Genomic DNA, 20,531 nt, shown 5'->3' with positions numbered 1-20,531 from the left:
GGCTGACGCTGATGAGAGAGATATACTGTCCTGTGCCAACTCTGGCTGAAAGGCCAGTCAGCAGAGAAAGAATCCTAACAGTTAAACAACCGGGAAAAAAAAGGATTTCAGTCTGCAAATGCAATCAATACGTATCCAAAGTACGTACATTTTTGGATATTCTGCGGTCTGAAAAAACCCCCAAAAATTTAGTTATTTTGCCATAAAGGACATCTACTACAGGAGGGAGCTTGCAAGTCTAGTGAACCCCATCCCAACTGTGGGAAACATGTTTTGCTGCGGGGGGTGGGGGGACAGAGGGACTTATAAAAAATAGATGTCAACGTAAGGAGAGAACATTATGTAGAATTATTAAAGAAACATCTTAAGACGGACAAAAAGTTAAAGCTTTGATGTTCCAAAGGGACAATGACTCTAAGCATCCGGCCAAATTAGTTACATAAAAGAAATGTGAGTCAATGTTTTGGAATGACCATCACACAAAGCCCTAAACCTGTTTTAACTTAAAAAAAACAAGATGTGGGCAGAGCTAAAAAGGTGTGAGCGATCAAGATGGACTGCGTGACTGACTTAGCTAACCTGGGCCCTAAATTCCAGCAGACTATTGTGAGAAGCTTCTGGAAGGATAACCAGAAAGATTTGGTCAGAGTCATACTGTTTAAAGAGGAATGCTGCCAAATTTTAAGCAAATATATGTAAATTCATTAATAATTATAATTATTGTGGCGTTTAGCAAATAGAATTTTTTTTTGGTAATCCCAACATTTCTAAAACAGGAAACGTTTAGTTTGATTTAATGTCAGACGATGAGGGGGGGAAGGGGGGGGGGTGGGGGCATACCCTTTTGTAAAATGCATTTCAACATCTGTTTTCAACTGTACATAAACTGCAACAGTCACTTCATAGATGAAACTTTTTTGGATTTTACACCTAAACTTTTCTTGCATTCAGTCCATCTGCCATGCTCGGCAGAACCAAACAGACACCTTGGCTTCAGCCAAGAGATTTGGGCTCCTGGTAACAAGCTGAGAATCGACTTTCATCCAGTGGGAAAAGGTCATCAGTAACAACTTTGTTATCACAACCTTCACAGTTTCCTTCTACCTGACTGAGAAATTAGGTAAACATTAAGAGTCGAAAATGCAGATACAACAGTAGGAAAACCACAGCAATCGTACAGAATCCAGAGTGAGCAGCCGTTCTAAGCCTTGTACTTGGGACTAACTCAAACTAAAGCTAAGTCTTAGAGAAAAAAAAACAAAAAAAATAATCAAAGCCTTGTTTGTTTCTAGCATTGGCAAAATGATGTTTTCTACAAAACTATTGCACTTAAAAATAGCTTCTTCTAATAGCGATCATAATCTCTCCGCTCACAAAAACCCATGTGCAAACTAGTTGAACATTTTAACTCAGAAGTTAAGAAAGCAACCTGTCAAAACAAGAGAAAGGATTATTGCAATTAAAGTCATCACATTTAGCAAAGTTAATGAAAACAAAAAAAACTGTATACGTGCTACAGGATTCATGTCAGTCACCTATTAGAAAAATATCCGTTGACCCCCTCCCCCACGTCAAAAGAAGGAAAACTAAATCCCAATGACCTCAGATCACAAGGGGGCTGTGCTTCCATCTTTTTACATATCAGTCTTCGTATTTTCAATCAAAATGCACAGACGAGTTTCTTTCCTCAGACATTATGGTGATGCATAGGCCCCAACAAAGTGGTTCTAAAAGGAACGACTACTGCGCAGAATCGGTGCTCCGTGTGTAGAAACTGCGCTTACTCTGCGCACAGCAGGTGCAGGCATGCCAGAGTGAGAAAGGAGTCTCTCTTTTTCTTTTTCTTTTTTCTCTCTCTCTCTCCACCGCCTTAATGTGGGCTTTGTGCAGCAAAAGTGAGATTAGGTGGATCAGGGAGGAACAGCTCGTTAAGGTGGAGCTGATTCACAGCTCCCTTGTTAAATAATGAGCCTGTGATGAAACATCTTTCTAGTATTTAGTGAATGTGCTATTGCGACAGAATCTACCAGAGTGAAAGCATTTCTGGGCTGCAGAGAGAAACTACTGAAAGTGCTCCTTTCTAAAAAAAAAGAAAGAAAAAAGAAAATGGACCCGGCTCATTCAATGTCAGCCGTCTACTGTCCCATCCGCGGATTGCTGTTATGAAAACCAGGAAGTCCTGCTGGATTATTCCTGCCCAAATCCTTCTGTCTCCTCAATGGCGAACATGAGTTTCTCCTTCAGCTGCTCGTAGCTCTTATAAGGAGGAAGGTCTAGACGATTGAAGCTACACAGAGACAAACAAACAAAATACAAACTAAATTATTCTTCTGACATGTTTTTGCCGTCTTTTGCTACACGTGACTGCATGCTAAAAAGCATCCGTTGATTCAACATTTTCTAACCTCCAATGAATGCCATTCGTTTTTAACACAACGTTTTTATATATTTTATCAAATGCCTGCAGCTGAACATGTCTGGAAGCAGGAAAAAACATTCTCACCATGTGTGGCTTCGTGGAAGCCAGTTTTCTTTCCCCACTTTCTCAATGCAAAACTTCTGTGGACCATTGCTTCCTGTTTTCGCCAGATACAAGAAAACCCGAATCAGCAAAGGCTCACGACCGAGCAGACACCAGTGTGTGGATTTTGCGTACCCATCAAATCGGCAAAGCCTCCCACGGGAAGACGGCAGGTGCCGGTGACAAACTGCAGGAGCCTCATTCGCTTTTCGTTGTCCATCTCCTTCACAAACTGCAAACAAAGCATTTATGTCCGTATTTAGTTGGACGTTTTCTAACACTTTCAGTCGAGAAATAAGGGAAGACATTTTTTTTTTGTAGAAAACGCAAGTCAGCATATTAATTAGTTAATTAATTAGCTCCAGCACCACATGCTGCCAATTCGGTTGAAACATGAAAACTTTACAAGTATATTTAATTCTGTACGAGTCTGGAACATTTCAGTGGCTGCTAATGACTATTTGCATAATTTATATCTTCCTAGACCGTTTATCTGGTAGATCCATGCAAGTGTACAGTAATTTACATTGTTCTGCTGTCTGACTTTTTTTAAATTGAACTAAATCTTATCAGATGCTGAGGACTGTTTTCACACTGAAGGAGTGTTTGTTTGAACATCCATGCAAACTATCTGCTATCTGCTCAATATCTGCTCACTTTTTAGCTTCTCAGGAAGTATTTCTGCTTGGCACGCTCAGCTTTATATATTTATGTGTTTGACTTGTGTCCGTGTATTATTTCTGAACTGTGGTCTGACCAAAAAATGTATTATGGGTACATAATGACAATAAACTTTATACATTCTGTGTCAGATCAATGACAAAGGTTCGGAAAGTGGGAGGTATGCCTAATGAAACAAATCTCTAATTTTACCCTTTAGCCAAAATAGTTATTATTTCCTATAACAAAAAATGCATCTTTAATTTACAAGGTAATGGTGGGATTTAATCTTAGTATACAAAAGATTTGCATTCAATTACAAAGGAAATTATTCTCCAAACTGTGCCTGAAGATAAATGTTAAAAAAATCTCTGTATACTGAATGTATTCTAAAATGAAAAAAGAATGAAGGTTGGGTACATTCCAGTGTTGTGAGAGTTTGATTCCTAAATACACGAACAACTATTACAGCTACAGAACAATTGTTTTCAGGACACACCTGCCAGAACCACAGTATCTGCTTGCTGCTCCGGGCATAATGTCTGTAAATCGTGTTTCTCTGCCAGTCCACCAGATCAATCTCCTGCATCCCACAAAGCATTACCTAAAAAAAAAAAAAAAAAAAAAAAAAAAAAAGAAAGAGACGCACAACAGTTTGAAAATCGTTCCAGTAGCTTTCTATGGTACAAATTCACTTCTAAATCTGACTGCCCATTTATTTTCAGGGCAGTATTTGTGCTTGTGGGACTCTGACTATATGCAGACAGAGATGCATTGTTAAAAACACTTTGTTGCATTGTATACATTTTTTTGGTCAATTTTACTATTATTGCAGAAAATACAGCAAAGTATAATTTGAAGTCTAAATCAATACCAGGATGGATGACAAACACGTTTAAAACATCCTGCTGAGAAACCGTCCAAATAGTCCTGTACCTCCAACTCCTTTGCATCAAAGTACTGAAGGTACTGCTGAGGAAGAACTTCATTGAAGCCCTCAAAGAAGGCCTGGGTCTGCTCCTCCACACCTCTGGACAGCCTCCACTCTGCCACTAACCTGCATACAAAGAAAGATGCAATCTGTTGGCACCAATGTTACATTTGGAGAATTTAAAAATAACAAATATTATTTTATAAGAAGTGGAAGAAAAATGCTGCTGCACCTGATGTACTCCTCCTTGTTTTCCTCAGTTACTTGAATGTTTCCTCCATCTGGTTTCAGCTCATGAGTACTGACCTCTCCCAGGATCTCCTTGTCAACGGAGAAGAACATCTCCAGACCACATTCCTCTATATTATTGTCCCTGCAACACATAAAAACTCCTTTTATTACCAAGGCAGTTTAAATACCTGGACCAATACACCCACAGTGACTTAGGGTTTTATGGGCAGCAATAAAAAAAATAATCTAAGAAACATTTAATATTCATATTCCTTTGGCATAGATGAACTTTCCAACCATCCAGGATCTATACTCGCTTATCCTTGCCGGAGCTCAGGGAGGGGCCGGTGCCTAGATCCAGCAATTATTAGTTATCTCTAAGCAGCATTTAGTTCCTATGCTCCACTTATCTGGAACAAACTTCCAGAAAACTGTAAAAGTGCAGAAAGCCTGAGTTCCTTTAAATCAAGATTAAAAACACATTTGTTTAGGATTGCCTCCAACTGTTCTAGTTAAATTGTTTTACTGAAACATCATTAGTTCAACTTTGTAGTCCAACTGTTTTTAACCTTTGCTTTTAGTTTCTATTTTTGTTCTATTTTGTTTCTACATTTTATTCCTACTTGCTTTTATTCTGTTTTTAAATAAATAATGCAATTCCATACTTTTCCAGACCAAGTAAGAAAACCTGGATTTTATTTGCATATTTGATTTTGTTATGCACACGAGCTACCTACTTGATCCAAATGAGTGAATTATAAAATTCTGGATCTATGGACTCCAAGTCTTTAAGAGCCAGGGGTTTGTTCAAAATCCGCTTGTAGAAAGGCAGCGAGAATCCCGTGTCAATGAACTTTCCATGGAACAAGGCCTAAGAAGAAAAAAAAAAACAGGAAAAAAAGTACATTCAGTGCCTTTAAAATTAAATGCATGTAAATCTAAATTTATTAGGCCAACAATAAATTTCTAAACTAAAAGCAAAAGGTACCATAGCAATGAAGCGCCCTATGAACTTGAAGTATTTGAGATGATCCGGATTGATGGAAGAAGCCGGGTTGATCTGAAGACAGTAGTTGTCCTTTCCGGCGTACTCAAACAAACAGTACATGGGATTTAGCACTTCATGGGAGAGCAGGAAGAACCATTCCCTGAAAATATGACCACGTATGGCAAAACACGTAAGCAATCAGAAGTGATGAAATGAAGTTGCACATCAGATTTCTTGATGACTGAGCTTTCCTCATGACATCAGCAGCTGATATTACAACATATGGTTTATGATTTTTCAACCCTGGGTGGTGCCAACACAATCTGCACACCCAACTAGTCAGGGGAAAAGGACACGCCTGGTTTAAAAAAACTACGTGGGATTACCTGGCCACGCCTCCGTAGTCCAAGCCTTCCTCTCCAGGGAAGATAATCCACAGTCTCCGCCTCAGGTCTTGTGGGTGAAAGCTCATGATCTTTAAAAAGGAGTTAAAAAATGAAAACGGTTACGTAACTCACCCACAGGAAAAGAGCAGCGGTACGCCTCGAAACCTGGAGAGAGGGCAAGACCTCACCTGCTGAAATGAATCCTCAAACAAGCTTTTCCTGGAGACGGTAATCTTGATATGCTGAGGCATCGATAATTGCTAAGAGAATGAACATGCAACATGGAACAGTACGTAAATCTAACAGGGCTTTTCTTATCTCAGAATAAAACATGTATGATGGCAAAACAAGACAAAGTGAAAAAAAAAACAACAACAATTTGACGTGTAACATCATAAACAAACCACATACCTGACACCAAAACCTGAAGTATTGCACTTTGGCTTTGAAGTCCCTAACGTAAGTGATCTGTGGGCCATTCTCGCTGTAAAAAAAAAATTACAAAACAAGCATTTTTAGTATGACAAGAATGAATGACCTGCAGGCCTGTGTCCTCCTTTACCAGCAAAATTAAACATTATGAACAATTTACAGGGAAGATTTGCCCGTCCGGGGGTCAATGTAGGTAGTTGTTCTCCGGTTGTGGTCCACAAAGTAGGGAATACCGTCCACAGTGAACCTCATCTCCCAGCCTTCAGGCAGAGGTTTGTCATTCAGAAGTCTGAGCAAAGGATGTGAAAAAAACACAAAGGTACAGGACATGAAAATAATAAATACAACGCACAGATAAATATTCATAATCCTGACGGATTTCAGTTTAAAATCAATCTTGATTTCTCCACCCAGAAGTAATATTAATGTGTTGGAGTGGCCCAGTCCGGGTCCGGACTTGAGTATGGGAGGGATTCTCTGGAGGAGGCTATAGATTAGGGTGATGGCGAGGAGGCCTTCAGGCCACAAATACTTGGAAATCATCAAAATAAAAAGTGAAAATATGCAAAAAGCTTCTCAATTATAACAAGGGTTTGATTAGTATAGTGCCAAAAAAATATCATAGGAATAAATACTTTTATTTAGAAGAAAAAAAAATGTAAACAAAACAATAACGTATGTTTTTATTGTGTTTTGAGAAATGCCTCAGCATCAGAAACACTGTTCCCGGATGAATAAAAGCAATTTTAAATCTAAAAATCTTTATCATCTCAACTGTGCTGGTACAAACAAAGTTTAACAGAGATCAAATCCAGTCATATTGGCTTATCTTTATACATTTCACAAAATAACTGTAACCAAGATACATGCTAACCTGAAAAAAATATTAAACATCTTGAACATACGTAACTGCAAGCATTAAAGTACTAAAAAACTACAATTTCTTTTTGCATCTATAATATCCTGACTAGTTCTATTTTAATCTACTTTAATTTGTTCATTTTATAAAATGCATCTAGAAATCATCCAGTCTGGTAGAAAGGTGGAATTCTGCGTTGTAAAAGGACCTAAAATGTTTACCATTTGAAAGTTGAGACAACAGTTTTCCTTGTAATTTGAGCAGCAAACTGGCATGTTGTTACATATCAATGACACAAAACTGATCAACAGCTGTTACCAAAAACCATTGCACTCATAAAATACTGGAAGCTGCTGCAAGAGGACTTCGACAGTATAAATGAGTCAACTCCCTTTTGTTATTTAAATTTCCACATCGCCAGAACTACGGGAAGAGAAGGAAGAATAGTAATCATCTTTCAGTCTGATTTAAAAATTTGTTCAAGGTCAATCAATAACTACAATTCTTTTGAACATTTAATCCATAGTTTCCCTCATCCAAACAGCAAAGCAATAAAACCTCTTCTGTTTGTTGTTTTGTATCGCCCACCAGGCCCTTACTCTAAGTTTTTGGATCAGTTGTCAGACTTCTTATCTGATTTGGTGTTAAATACTGACAAGGTTATTATAGTGGGTGATTTTAACATCCATGTTGACAATGAATATGATAACCTTAGTGCAGCCTTTAAAGCTATCCTAGATTGAATTGGTTTTGCTCAAAATGTGAATCAACCGATGCACTCTTGGCTCCATACTTTAGACCTTGTGCTGACATATGGCATTGATTGTGAAGAATTAACAGTATTTCCTCACAACCCTGTCCTATCTGACAATTTTTTAATAACTTTTGAGTTCAATTTAACTGAGTTCTCCACCCCCAAAAGAGGGTTTCATTATAGTAGATCTTTATCAGATAATGCTGTGTCAAAGTTTAAAGAGTCTGTCTCCCTTTTAATATACTCTGTATTGCAGAAATGCCCTGCAGATAGCAGCAATGTTTCTTCCCATTCACAAATAGACGCTTTTGTTGTCGGTGTCACTTCCACGTTGTGTTGTGCATAAGCCAATGTAGCTCCCTTGAAAAGGAAGGTGATTATTCATAGGAAGCCGTCTCCCTGGTTTAATTTATAGCTGCGTTCTTTGAAGTACAACATTAGGAAATTGGAGAGAAAATGGCGCTCGACATATCTAGAGGAATTCTACCTAATCTGGAAAAACAGTCTATTGTTGTAGAAAAAGAGCCTTCACAGAGTTAGAGCATCATATTTTTCATCATTAAGAGAGGAGAATAAAAAATAATCCTGGGTTTCTCTTTAGTGCAGTTGCCAAACTTACCCAGAGTCATAGCTCTGTTGACTCATCCATTCCCTCAGTTCTCAGCAGTAATGACTTTATGGGATTGTTTGTAAATAAAATTGATTCCATTAAAAACAATATAATTGGCACCCTCCCAAAAACTCATCCTCAGGAAGTGAGGCAGCGTTGGAGGAATCTTTAGAACCTGATCGGTGTTTGAACTGTTTTGGAGCAGTAGAGCTTTCTGTTCATGTCAATAATAACTCCTCTTCAAACTCTAGGGTCACTTGTGGAGTACCACAGGGTTCAGTCCTTGGGCTAATTCTCTTTACTAATATATATATATTTATATTTATTTTTCTTCATGCTTCCGATTGGTAAAATTTTCAGACAGAATGAGATTCATTTCCACTGCCACACTGATGACACTCAGCTATATTTATCCATAAATACTGACGAATCCTACTAATTACTTCGACTACAGGCATGTCCTACTGGTCTCCAATTTTGCATTGTTTGTTGTTATTTTAACATTTTTTTCCCTGTCTGTTTTCTCTTCATAGTAGGTACACCTGGTCTGACGCTGTGTTAGCTGTAACATCATCCAGGGGGGCAGATCATCTGCAAATAATCTGCTCAGGTGGTGAGGACAGCAGAGGGAGTTGTAGAATGCTGTCTGCAAAATCTGGACTTGGTTTATGTTGCACGAGTCCAGAGAAGGACCAGACACATCACAACAGATCCCAACCACCCAGGCTGTGCACTGTTTGCCCCTATACCATCAGGTGAACATTTCCGGAGCATCAAATCCAGTACGACCCCACTTAGAAATAGCTTTTTCGCTAAAGCTGTAAGGGCTATCGTCCCCTGCTGAGGAGACTGAGTCTGTGCACATTACAACATCGCTACTGTGAATGCATATTTTTTTAACACTCTTGACCATCAGGAAGGTTTCATTGCACTGTTTTCATTGCACAGTTCTGCATATTAAGGTTCAAGTATATTGCATTATAACAAGGGTTTGATTAGTACAGTGCCAAAAAATATCATAGAAATAAATAGCTTTATTTAGAATTAAAAAAAAATTTCAATAAAACAATAACATATGTTTTTATTGTGTTTTGAGAAATGCCTCAGCATCAGGAACACTGTTTCCAGATGAATAAAAGTAATTTTAAATCTAAAAATGTCAGAAAAATTAATCTTTATCATCTCAACTGTGCTGGTATAAACAAAGTTTAACAGAGATCACATCCAGTCATATTGGCTTATCTTTATATATTTCACGAAATAACTGTAACCAAGATACAGGCTAACCTGAAAAAAAATATTAAACATCTTGAACATACATAACTGCAAGCATTAAAGTACTAAAAAAAACTGCATTTTCTTTTTGCATCTATAATTTCCTGACAAGTTCTATTTTAATCTACTTTAATTTGTTCATTTTATAAAATGCATCTAGAAATCATCCAGTCTGGTAGAAAGGTGGAATTCGGCGTTGTAAAAGAAGGACCTAAAATGTTTACCATTTGAAAGTTGAGACAGTTTTCCTTGTAATTTGAGCAGCAAACTGGCATGTTGTTACATATCAATGACACAAAATTGATCAGCAGCTGTTACCAAAAACTGTTGCACTCATAAAATACTGGAAGCTGCTGCAAGAAGACTACGACAGTATAAATGAGTCAACTCCCTATAGTTATTTAAATTTCTACATCCCCAGAACTACGTGAAGAGAAGGAAGAATAGTAATCATCTTTCTGTCTGATTTAAAAATTAGTCCAAGGTCAATCAATAATAATAATATAATAATATTCTTTTGAACATTTAACCCTTAGTTTCCCTCATCCAAACTGCAAAGCAATAAAACCTCTTCTGTTTGTTGTTTTTTATCGTCCGCCAGGCCCTTACTCTAAGTTTTTGGATCAGTTGTCAGACTTCTTATCTGATTTGGTGTTAAATACTGACAAGGTTATTATAGTGGGGGATTTTAACATTCATGTTGAAGATTTACTGCAGGGTTTTCATGTCACAATATCACTACTGTGATTATACATTTCTCTTGCACACTCAACTATCAGGAATGTTTTTATTGCTTTTTTTGTGTCTCTGCTCTGCCTTCTCTCACCCTCAGTCAGTCGAGGCATATGCCTGTTCACACTGAGCCTGGTTCTGGTTCTGCTGGAGGTTTTTCCTTCCTGTTAAAAGGGAGTTTTCCTCTCCACTGTCGTTTCATGCATGCTTAGTATGAGGGATTGCTGCAAAGCCATGGACAATGCAGACGATTGTCCACTGTGGCTCTATGCTTTCAGGAGGAGTGGATGCTGCTTGTCAAGACTCAATGCAATCTGCTGGGTTTCTTTAGAGAGCAAACCTTTTGAACAATCTGTTTGATTTGACTTTGTAATGTGCCTTGAGATGTAGTGCTGTGAATTGGTGCTATATAAATAAAATTGGATTGAACTGAGTTGAATTATACACTCACCCCTGTGTCCTTGGGTCCTCCCACTGTGTCGTCCGAGTTGGATGATGAACAAAATACACTCTGCCATTTGTGTCTGTTCTCTTCTCTAAAGTAAAAACAGATTTTATGCACACAAATGTGTCAATTTACTGCCAAGCACTCCCAGTAGCATTACATATCTACGTTCCAACAACAGATCCTTCTCATACTGGTGAAACTTCAGTAATTTAAAAGTGAATTCTTGTAAAAATATATTTACCCCAGCCATGTGGCAGAGGTCCCAGGGGGTCAAACTCTTTCGTAGATGCGGCTGCAAACTGGTCTTGTAGCTGAGCCAGAAAATAAATACAACATAAATAGTCGACCTCAATAAAATGGAAACATTCACATTTATAAAAAAGTAAACTGATGTTACTTAAATTCCTAATCTGTCTTGTCTGTTTTGTAAAACCAGAACCTAGGCCCACACTGTAGGAAATGCACTAATATATTTTAGAGAGTACCAAATCAAAGAAACGAATCCACGAATTGAATGTAAAAGTAATTCCAGTGATTGCTCTCACCCCGTAAATGAACCTTTGGTTAAACTGGTGCATTGCTCCCTGGAGCTGGCTGCGCTGGTTCTGCCACTCCTCATAGTTACGCACCGACTCCTGAGTGGGCCGTTGCCAAGTTGTGGTTCGTGTTATGTGGTCAACATAGTATACTCTACCCATCGGGTCGACCCTTCGCTCCCAGCTGCAGAAACAGACGAGCAGAGATAAGAAACCTTCCAACTTGAATGTAAATATAACTAGCTAGTCATTTCAAATGAGGATATAAATGAGCATATTTAACATCAGCATCCATTTTATTAAGAAAGAAAGAAGAAAACTGTTTGGGTACCCTGTAGGCAGAGGCTCAGGCCTCTCCCAAGTTGTCCTTTTCTCAATGTGGTCCACATAATACACTCGTCCATTCTGGTCCACTCTTTGCTCCCACCTACAATACAAATAACATTAAACAAGCTCTGATGGATTTTTTGTTAAAAGAATGCTAATAAAAATCTTACAGACCTAGATGAGTTATCATAAAGCACTATACAAAAATGTATAGATGTACATTAATTGAACTTTAATCTTTCTGAGCTGAATTAATCAAAATTCAAAAGAAGAAGTTGCTTTTCACCCTGGCGGCAGGGGGACGTTGTTGAGGGGGTTGATTCTGGGAGGTGTTACGGCTGGAGGGGCTGTTACAGCGCCGGGCGGTTTGGGACCACCACTTGCCGTCTGTGAGGAAACGGCCGCTGCTGCTCGTGCTCCCGCCTCGTCGGGCTGGTCTGAACCCCCGCTTGCAGACGCCTGAGAGGAGCCATCAGAGGCTGGTGCTTCACTCAGCTCACTGGGCGAAGAACTACTGGAAGAGCCTGAGGACAAAAGGATAAGAAGCAGAGAAGAAATGCTTTAGGCATCTTTAACGGACCGATATCGGTAGACAGGAAGTCCAACATCCTTTTGTGCATGTAACATAAACCGAGGAAAGATATGAATAAATATATTATATATATGAAGTTCTGTGGTTTCCTACTTGGTGAGGCACCAGGTTTTTGTGGCGTAGGAGGGGGAGGTCTGGCAGGCCGAGGAGGACGTGCAGAGGTGGAGCCCCCTGCAGACGGAGAAGGAGAACCTCTACCGCTGACAGTAAGACCATTGGGTACAATTACCCAGTCGTCTGAGCCACTGGATGGAGACGTGTCCCTGCTTGATCTAAACGTTAAAGTGGGAAAAAAAAATATTAGCTGAAACCTTTTAAGAAACGCTGGACAAACAAAGTAATCGAGTTTAGATGTCCAAGGTAAAGTCTACGAGACCTGTTGCTTGTATTGCCGTTTTGTTTTGCATTTCCATTTGTAAGAGGTGCTAGGGAGAAAAGGAGAAAACCGTGACATCACATTGGTTAGCTTTAAAACATTTTAATTCAAGAAGCTTTACTGTCACTATCGGTTACCATAATGACATTTTCAGTGGGGCAGAGGCCGCCTCAGAATGCAGATAGTTACACATAAAAGGACAACATTTATCCCAAATCTTTTTTCTTTTTTTTTTTTTAACAAACAGTTGATTGCACTGGTCAACAACAACACTTCCTGAGGGGATTAAGGTGCATATGGTCCTTAGCAGCTAACAAAGTCATTTCCAAGTCAAAAAGTCAGACAGTGCCTTTTACAAATGACCTGGAAAATTAGTTTTTATTTGCTATATTCCTCTTAGTGATTAAAGACAGGCAAATCAAAAGACAATGTTTTATACAAATACGGGCATTTCATTTAACTGCTTGTGCAAGCTGCCCTGGAAAGGAACTAGGTGAAAAAAAATTGATTTCTACTGCTCCCTTGTGGGTAATGCATGTAATGCAGGTGTGCAAACCTTGATAAATGGGTTAAGCAGAGTAAATTAAACCAATGTAATCATTTCTAAATGAGAATAAAGCATTGGTGTTTCTAATTGAAAAAGCAAAGTGTTTATTTTTAACCTAACTTTCTTTGTTTGCTTCCCTTACCTTGCTCCCTCTCTGCCAGGGCAAAAGCTTCCGGGTCGACCTGCAGGCCGTCCAGACACACTGAGAGGTCCCCGACAATATCGTGGGGGTCTCTGTCAGAGGACAGCTGCAGCGTCTGCACCACCTCACACACTGAGATCAGGAGAAAACACGGCGTTAAGCAAATACTTCAACAAGCAACATGATCGCGCAACTCAGATTTCATCTCGGGGCTCAAAGTGGAGACGGAGAACGTTGTCCCTCTGATTCCAAACTTTTACACAGGAACAAGGTGAGTTATATGCACAAGGGCTATATTAATCTTATCAAACCACAATAAAATATGTTGATAGTGAACACAGGCGGGCGTGCTCTCTTACATAATAACAGAGAACAGCCTCTAGAGAGTGTGCACCACAGTTCTTGGCTAAATAGATAAAAGAGCAACAGATTAACAACAGAGCTGTAGCTTAAGAGTGCTGAGAATTTGACATGATCAGTTGGTTCATTTAAAGCAAAATGTAAAGAAATGATCGGAGGTTAGTGATCTGAAACATCACGGTCACAGAGCTGATACACGTGAACTGATAAACAAACATTAGGCTAATTTTTTATCATCCAAAAAAATAGTTCTTGCATCTTCAGTTTCTACCGATAGCAGCTTGTTTTATTTGAGCTCTTCTGCAAATTCCATCAAAATATCTGGGTTTACAACAAATTCCCAATTTCACTGACAAACGCTACGGATTTAGAGAGGTGCAGTTTTGAAGTACGCAAAATATTTAGAAGATTAAAAAAAAAAAAAAAAAGTCTGCATGGAAGAAAAGTTGAAATTGAAACTCACATTTAAGGTCATTGGCTTTGAGGGCTGCGCTGATGCTCAGGGTGGCCATGCCCAACAGAATATCCGCCTTCAGCGTCTGATGACTCCAAACACGAAAGATGAGTTTGCTGACTGGCGTCACAATTCTGCAGGGAGTTGACACAGGGATAGGATTAAGTAGCAGCAGTCGGGCAAATTAAACAAAGAAGTCCTTGGCTGAGCATAACTTGCAAACATGTTTATGCTTAAGCTGCAAGTTTTATTTTTCCTTTGCAAATCTATAGCGCTGAGGTGTTTTTAAACATACTCTCGATTCAGCTGTTCTAGTTTGATTTTCATGACCCATTAGCTAGAAACGTGCAAATGTTTTAACTATGACCACAAACTAGCAGAGAAACAATGTAAAACAAAACAAAAAATGCCTTATACTGAGCTTTGAAAGTCTAGCCTCACTTTGCTAGTTAAAGTGCAATAAATGCAAAGTGTTAATTTGTGTGATTTTACTTTAACCAAATTGATATTATAGCATTCCCATAACTGCATCCCTGGCATTAACAGAAGTCCTGAGGTAGGGGACATGAGACTGTCTTTAGCACATACAAGTACACAGTTTAGGTGTACAAGAACAAGCAATGTGAAAGTAAAAAGATAACATTTTAAAATGTAACCCATAGCTTGAATTATAGACATTTAAGCCCTTTTTATACTAATCGCAATAAGAGACATTCTAAAGATGCCCAGTGCGCATCTCAAAAATCTAGGTGTATAAAAATATCTTAACTATGAGCAGCGAGAATGAACTAAAAACTAGAACTCTACAGCTTTTTCTATTGATAACCAGTTTTTACACTGGAATAACTATGTGTACTAAACATTGCATTTATGTTCAGGTTTTGAATAGTTTATATGCATGTCTTGCAATAATTACTTATTAACTAAATGCAACAGAAATGCTAATGTGGCGTTTTAGCAGGTCGGTCTTTCAGCTGGCTACTAGCTTCTTCCTCAGAGACAAACAACAACAACTGTACTCACACAGTGAGGGCCTGCTTCCATTTGGGACTGTGGGTGTTGCTGCATTTCTCTGTTCTCTTTGACTCGCCGTCCACAGCTACCTCGACGTATGGACTGGGACCAAACCAGTTCTTTTTGTTTTCCCTTAGCTTAGCTGAAAGCACTGGAAGGAGAACACACAAGCATGAAACACGAGGACAACAGAGGAACAGTTCTGTGATCAGGCCGATTCAGGAGTTGAATTTGGAAAACACATTAGGGCCTTGGGTGTATCACGATCATTATTTTCCAAGCAACATCAACCTGTGACTTCCACACATTTAAGTAAACACTTCACACTATTTTAGTTACTGACTATTTGAAAGACAGATCACAGCACGATATGTTTCTGTTGTGCTTACGTTCTGCATTTCTACTGTTCCTAAAAGCTCGTTGGTTTTTATGTGTATAAACCAAGCCTGCACATCTGTTATATTTAGGGTCTTAAAATTGACTTAATATTAGATTATTGGTAATTTTTTTACAACTGCTCTGGGCATAATTTTGGGGAGTGGTGGCCTAGTGGTTAGAGTATTGTGCTTGGGTCCCGGAGGTTCTGAGTTCAACTCCCACATACTGCCACTCTAGGTCTCTGAGCAAGACCCTTAAACCCCAGATTGCTCCCCGGGCACCGCACAGTGGCAGCCCACTGTTCCCCAAGGGCATGGGTTAAGATGCAGAAGTAAATTTCTCCATTGTGAGATCAATAAAGTTCAATTATTATTATTATTATTAATAATTTCTTTTCTAGGAGAGGAGCCACAAGGCCAACATGTGAATTGCTCGACTTCTACAGCTGACGCCAAGTGAAATCATTTACTACACCATCCATGAAAATGTTAGAACCCTTTCAAGGTCACACTCTGATACATTTATTAGTAGCAATTAGCTTTTATCCCAATGCAATAAACACAAGCAACATTGCACAATACACTACGGATAATGTAGTCTAAAGTATGTAAAATATGAACTTCCAGTACTTTTTTTTTTCTTATTTTGTCTTTTCAAATTATTCTTTCAAACACATTTTATTCATTAGACTTTATTCGATTTTGACACTTCAGGAAATGCGTTGATGTCATTGTGCAAATTCAAAATGACAATTAAGTATCACTCTACACCTGAAACCAGATATTTACATAAGCTGCATAAAAACCTCTTTTTCTCTCCGTCTACAAATAAATCAGACTAAACTAGCCCTGTAAGAATTACAAACAAATATATATGTTCTTTGCTTAATGCCAGGATAGTCAGCGAGGTCACGTTTTCTCTGTCCTCCTGACAGAAATGGTGCAATGGAGTCAGGTCTGCAGGCCGCCATGCTCACAGACACATTTTAACCCCGTCTACAAATTTCCTACGGATCTGAGATCGTTTGTGATGACCACGTCTAAATTGTGACTTTGTTGCCCATAAAACCACTCAGTAACCTATCTGACGGTGGCTTGTAGATACCGTCCATCTGGAATGCCTAACTGCGATTAAGTTTTAACTTCAAGGCTGCTGTTTAGACATGTTGCTTCGATATTCCCACGCAATGTTCTTTCCTCGTGGTGTCGTCTGTTATGTGAAGTCCACCAGTCCCTGCATTAAAACACCCACTCAACACGATGCTGCCACCAGCTTCAGTCAGCAGTTTATGAGCTTTTAAGGGTTTTATTCTTGGGCACGCGTCCAAAACGCATTCACCCGTGGGTCCATAAATCAGTCTGCTTCATAGAAAGGTAAGATGACGGAACACTGTCGCAGTATTTTCATGTAAGAAATTATTTGAAAAGACAGAAGAGACAGCTTCCCAAGGAGGAACTGGATTTGTGGAAGTCTACGGTTATATTGCTGATATCCTGGGTTGTTTTGTTTGGTGTTTCCATAAGATACATCCACAGCTGTGCTTCCAATCAACTTGAATGTTGCTAATTAACCAATTAGAAGCTTAAAATTTTGTGAATTAACCAGTTGGGAGATCGTCATTTGGACTTTCCCAAACGGGCTTAAGACAAAGTGACTTTAATGTACGTATTTTTCCCCGACGGCTCTTCCCTTTCAGGGGTCGCCACAGCGAGTCATCTCTCTCCCCATCTTCTGCGTCTTCTTCTCTTGTACCAACTACCTTGATGTCCTCTTTCACGGCATTCACTAATCTCTTCTTCCGTCTTCCTCTAGACCCCCTGCCTGGCAGTTCCAGCCTTAACATCCTTCCACGGATGTATTCATCATCCATCCTCTGTACACATCCAAACCATCTCAATCTGGCCTCTCCGAGCATGAGCTGTCCCTCTGAAGTACTCATTCCTGATCCAATCCATCCTCATCACTTCCAAAGAACACCAACTTCTTCATATCTGCTACCTCCAGCTCAGCCTCCTGTCTCTTCCTCAGTGCTAATGTCTCTAAACCGTTCTATATCCCTGGTCTTTCCTTTCATTCTTGCTGACGCTCTCATCACACCTGACACTTTTCTCCACCAGTTCCAACCTGCTTGGACACGCTTCTTCATTTCATCTCCACACTCACCATTGCACTGTTGACCCCAAATACTCCCTTTAACTTCACAGCTCCCCTTGAGTCCCTTACATTTTGTCATTTAACATAGAGAGCAGGGCTGGGTATCATCTAGGACAGGGGTGTCCAAACTTGTTGGTACATGGGCCAAAACTGTCAAGTCAAAGGAACTCAAAGGCCAAAAAAACTCAACATAATTTATTTTATACCAAAATAACATGTTGATTTCTTACATGCTCTACAAAAAATATGATAATTTAAAATAAATAAATTAGTCTGACTTTTTGTAGGAAATGAATGCATTGTAGATCCAAAGATAAAAAGGTTGTATTAAAAGATGGCCATCTAGTTATTTTGAATAATTTAACAATAATAAACAGAACTATTTTGGGTCTAGCAATATAAGCACAGTATTTGGGTCAGCTGTTCTTTGAAAGCACTTGCTGTAATTAGCCAATTTTAATGATTGAATTCAAAGCAGATTTTAATGCACCAAAGTCTGTATTTGAGTAATTAGATGTCATTGGATAAGTGTTACTATGACATTAAAGAGAATGTAAAAAGCGTGGTTATTAAAAGATGAATACTTTGTGTTGTACTCAACATTTTCAACTGTAAGATTTTAACTTTTCTGGGATAATTTACCCAAATGAAAAACTAAAAGCTTCCTTCTGCATCAGGGTCCTGTGCTGATGGACCAAATATTTCTTGAAATGTAGTTGAGTTGAGGGGGTGGGGGGGGCACCCAAAATCAGTACAGCGAGGCCATAAAAAAGGAGCCCCCGGGCCGCACTTTGGACATGCCTGATCTAGGATGAGCCGATTTGATACGATTCACGACATCGCTCAGCTTGACTTGACTCTAATATCGATATTTATTACTTTCAAATTAATGCTCAGTCATTCAATAAACAAAACCAGCCAAATATTATATTTATGTTCAATTTATTGAACACTGATATATTAACAGGAAAATAAAGTGCATTTGGTTCAATGGATTTAAAGCTATCACAGAAACCAAAAAATGTGCCCAAACGTCTGATTTTAAGGACGAAGGCGCTTCAAAAATCCTGTCGGCCATTACGCAAATTCGTCTCACTTGCATTTCCTCGCTGTGAACAGTAATGGTGTGCATCGATATTAATCTCTGTGTCCATTTTATGTGCAGCCCTAATAGAGAGATAATTTTGGTAATCTATAATGACCTAAAACAGCAAAGGCAATGGTCTGATTTAATGTCAGATGGTGAGAGAGAAAAAAAGTTGTCCTTAATTTTTTTTTATAGTGCAAGTTCATATCCGGTATTAACTTTATCTGTGCTTCTTAAATTTGTCCGATAAATAACTTACCTGTGACTTGCAGTTGGGCCTTCATGGCTCATCCATAACACTCGATTCTAAGTTGCCTATAGGAGTGAACCTGGAAGCAAATGACAACAGATGTAAACAAAGGAAACGGCTCACACTTATTCTGCAGATTGTTTAGGCTCATCGGGGTGAAAAGTTAGCAGAAGAGTCAATGAAATAACCCAAAATGTGAACACAAAGGCCACGGAAAGGGACAGAGAAAGAGAGCTTGTTTAGTTAAATAAAAAGTGACATTTAGGGCTGTTTGAGATTTCTAGATATATTATTTATGGATAAGTTAGGCATATATTTAACTTTTACATTTCAGGAAATCTACAATAAACATTTGTCATTAATGTTTTCCCCCCTGTCTGGTTGAAAACAAACCGCATAAAGCATATAAACTTGATATTGTATATAGTTTATCCAGTGACGCTCGGATCTAGCTCTACCTTTACACAAATACACTTGCCACCTAAAATGCGATCTTTGCTGCGAATAGCTTTGTAACGAGCTTTATATTATTCAACGCACCAATTTTAAATGCATCACAGTACACCTCACAAGGTGACTTGGGTTAATCTCGTCTATTTCTAGAACCCGTCTAGTCCCTACCAGAAAATCCCCATCATCAACCAGCCGGGTTAATTAGGTCTGACTCAACCTGCCTTCACTGACATTTCCATCACGGTATGACAGTAGACGGCATTTTTTTTTTTTTTTTTTTTTTGATCCAGCAAACAATCCCCGTCGTTTTATAGTTATTCAACAACGTCGGTTGAAGTTGAACAGAAATCTTCGCAAACATATGATTATGTCTACGCGTCTTAATAGCTCCTTTCTATCGCGTGAACGAGCTGTCCCGCTACAGTAACGGACACCTGTGAGGGTAGGAACAGCATAACCACGCAGTTAAGGTGAAATATTAACGTCTTGCTGGTGAGTTGTACCACCACCAGGAACTTTGCTTCAGCCCGAAACGAGGACAAGCTAACCATGCACTGGCTCGCGGCAGAAATGCTACCAGCATCCGGGCCCTTTAGTTTAAGCAACTTCGACTGATCAATAAACTGATCAATAAACAGATTTTCGTCCAAACCAGACTAAATAGCCTTACCTATGAAAACGCAGATTGTAATTCCGCGTAGAAGAGCGCCGGTCTCAGGTACCCCTGGACTGTTGACAGCTAGATATCAGCCATTAACGGTGAGATGTGTATCACTAGCTACAATCCCTGCCTTTCCGGTTTATGCCTTTCAGAATAAGATTGTGTTTTACCAAATAAAGGACGCATAAACCAACAAACGAATCAACTTCCAACCCAAAGCAATAGCTAATGAATTAATTGAAAATCTAAACCGATATTTAGTTTTGACTCTTCTTGAGAGCATGAAATTGGCTTTCTCTTTCTTCCATTAACTTGCTTGTACTCGTAAACGCTTTTACTTTGAAGGCAAGAACGATACATTGTTGATGTCGTC

At 39.0% G+C, this 20,531-nt stretch overlaps 1 protein-coding gene across 1 annotated transcript; it reads right to left on the bottom strand.

The window, feature by feature from the left end:
* Positions 1–800: 800 nt before the first annotated feature.
* On the bottom strand, positions 801–20,275 carry LOC105940394 (E3 ubiquitin-protein ligase Itchy-like). The gene is made up of 24 exons (XM_036131616.1): positions 20,168–20,275; positions 19,054–19,123; positions 15,185–15,326; positions 14,171–14,295; positions 13,348–13,479; positions 12,659–12,707; positions 12,376–12,554; positions 11,977–12,214; positions 11,695–11,790; positions 11,373–11,547; positions 11,069–11,138; positions 10,831–10,915; positions 6,310–6,438; positions 6,129–6,201; positions 5,906–5,977; positions 5,718–5,806; positions 5,332–5,491; positions 5,081–5,214; positions 4,345–4,485; positions 4,118–4,238; positions 3,681–3,785; positions 2,657–2,753; positions 2,504–2,576; positions 801–2,287 (listed from the first exon to the last, which is right to left on the bottom strand). The coding sequence occupies exons 2-24, from the start codon at positions 19,076–19,078 to the stop codon at positions 2,188–2,190; spliced, it is 2,610 nt and encodes an 869-aa protein (XP_035987509.1). The 5' UTR covers positions 19,079–19,123; positions 20,168–20,275; the 3' UTR covers positions 801–2,187.
* Positions 20,276–20,531: the final 256 nt, after the last annotated feature.

Source organism: Fundulus heteroclitus, unplaced genomic scaffold (genome assembly GCF_011125445.2).
Source record: "Fundulus heteroclitus isolate FHET01 unplaced genomic scaffold, MU-UCD_Fhet_4.1 scaffold_445, whole genome shotgun sequence".
NCBI classification, from domain to species: Eukaryota; Metazoa; Chordata; class Actinopteri; order Cyprinodontiformes; family Fundulidae; genus Fundulus; species Fundulus heteroclitus.
This window is presented reverse-complemented; position numbering and strand designations above follow the sequence as displayed.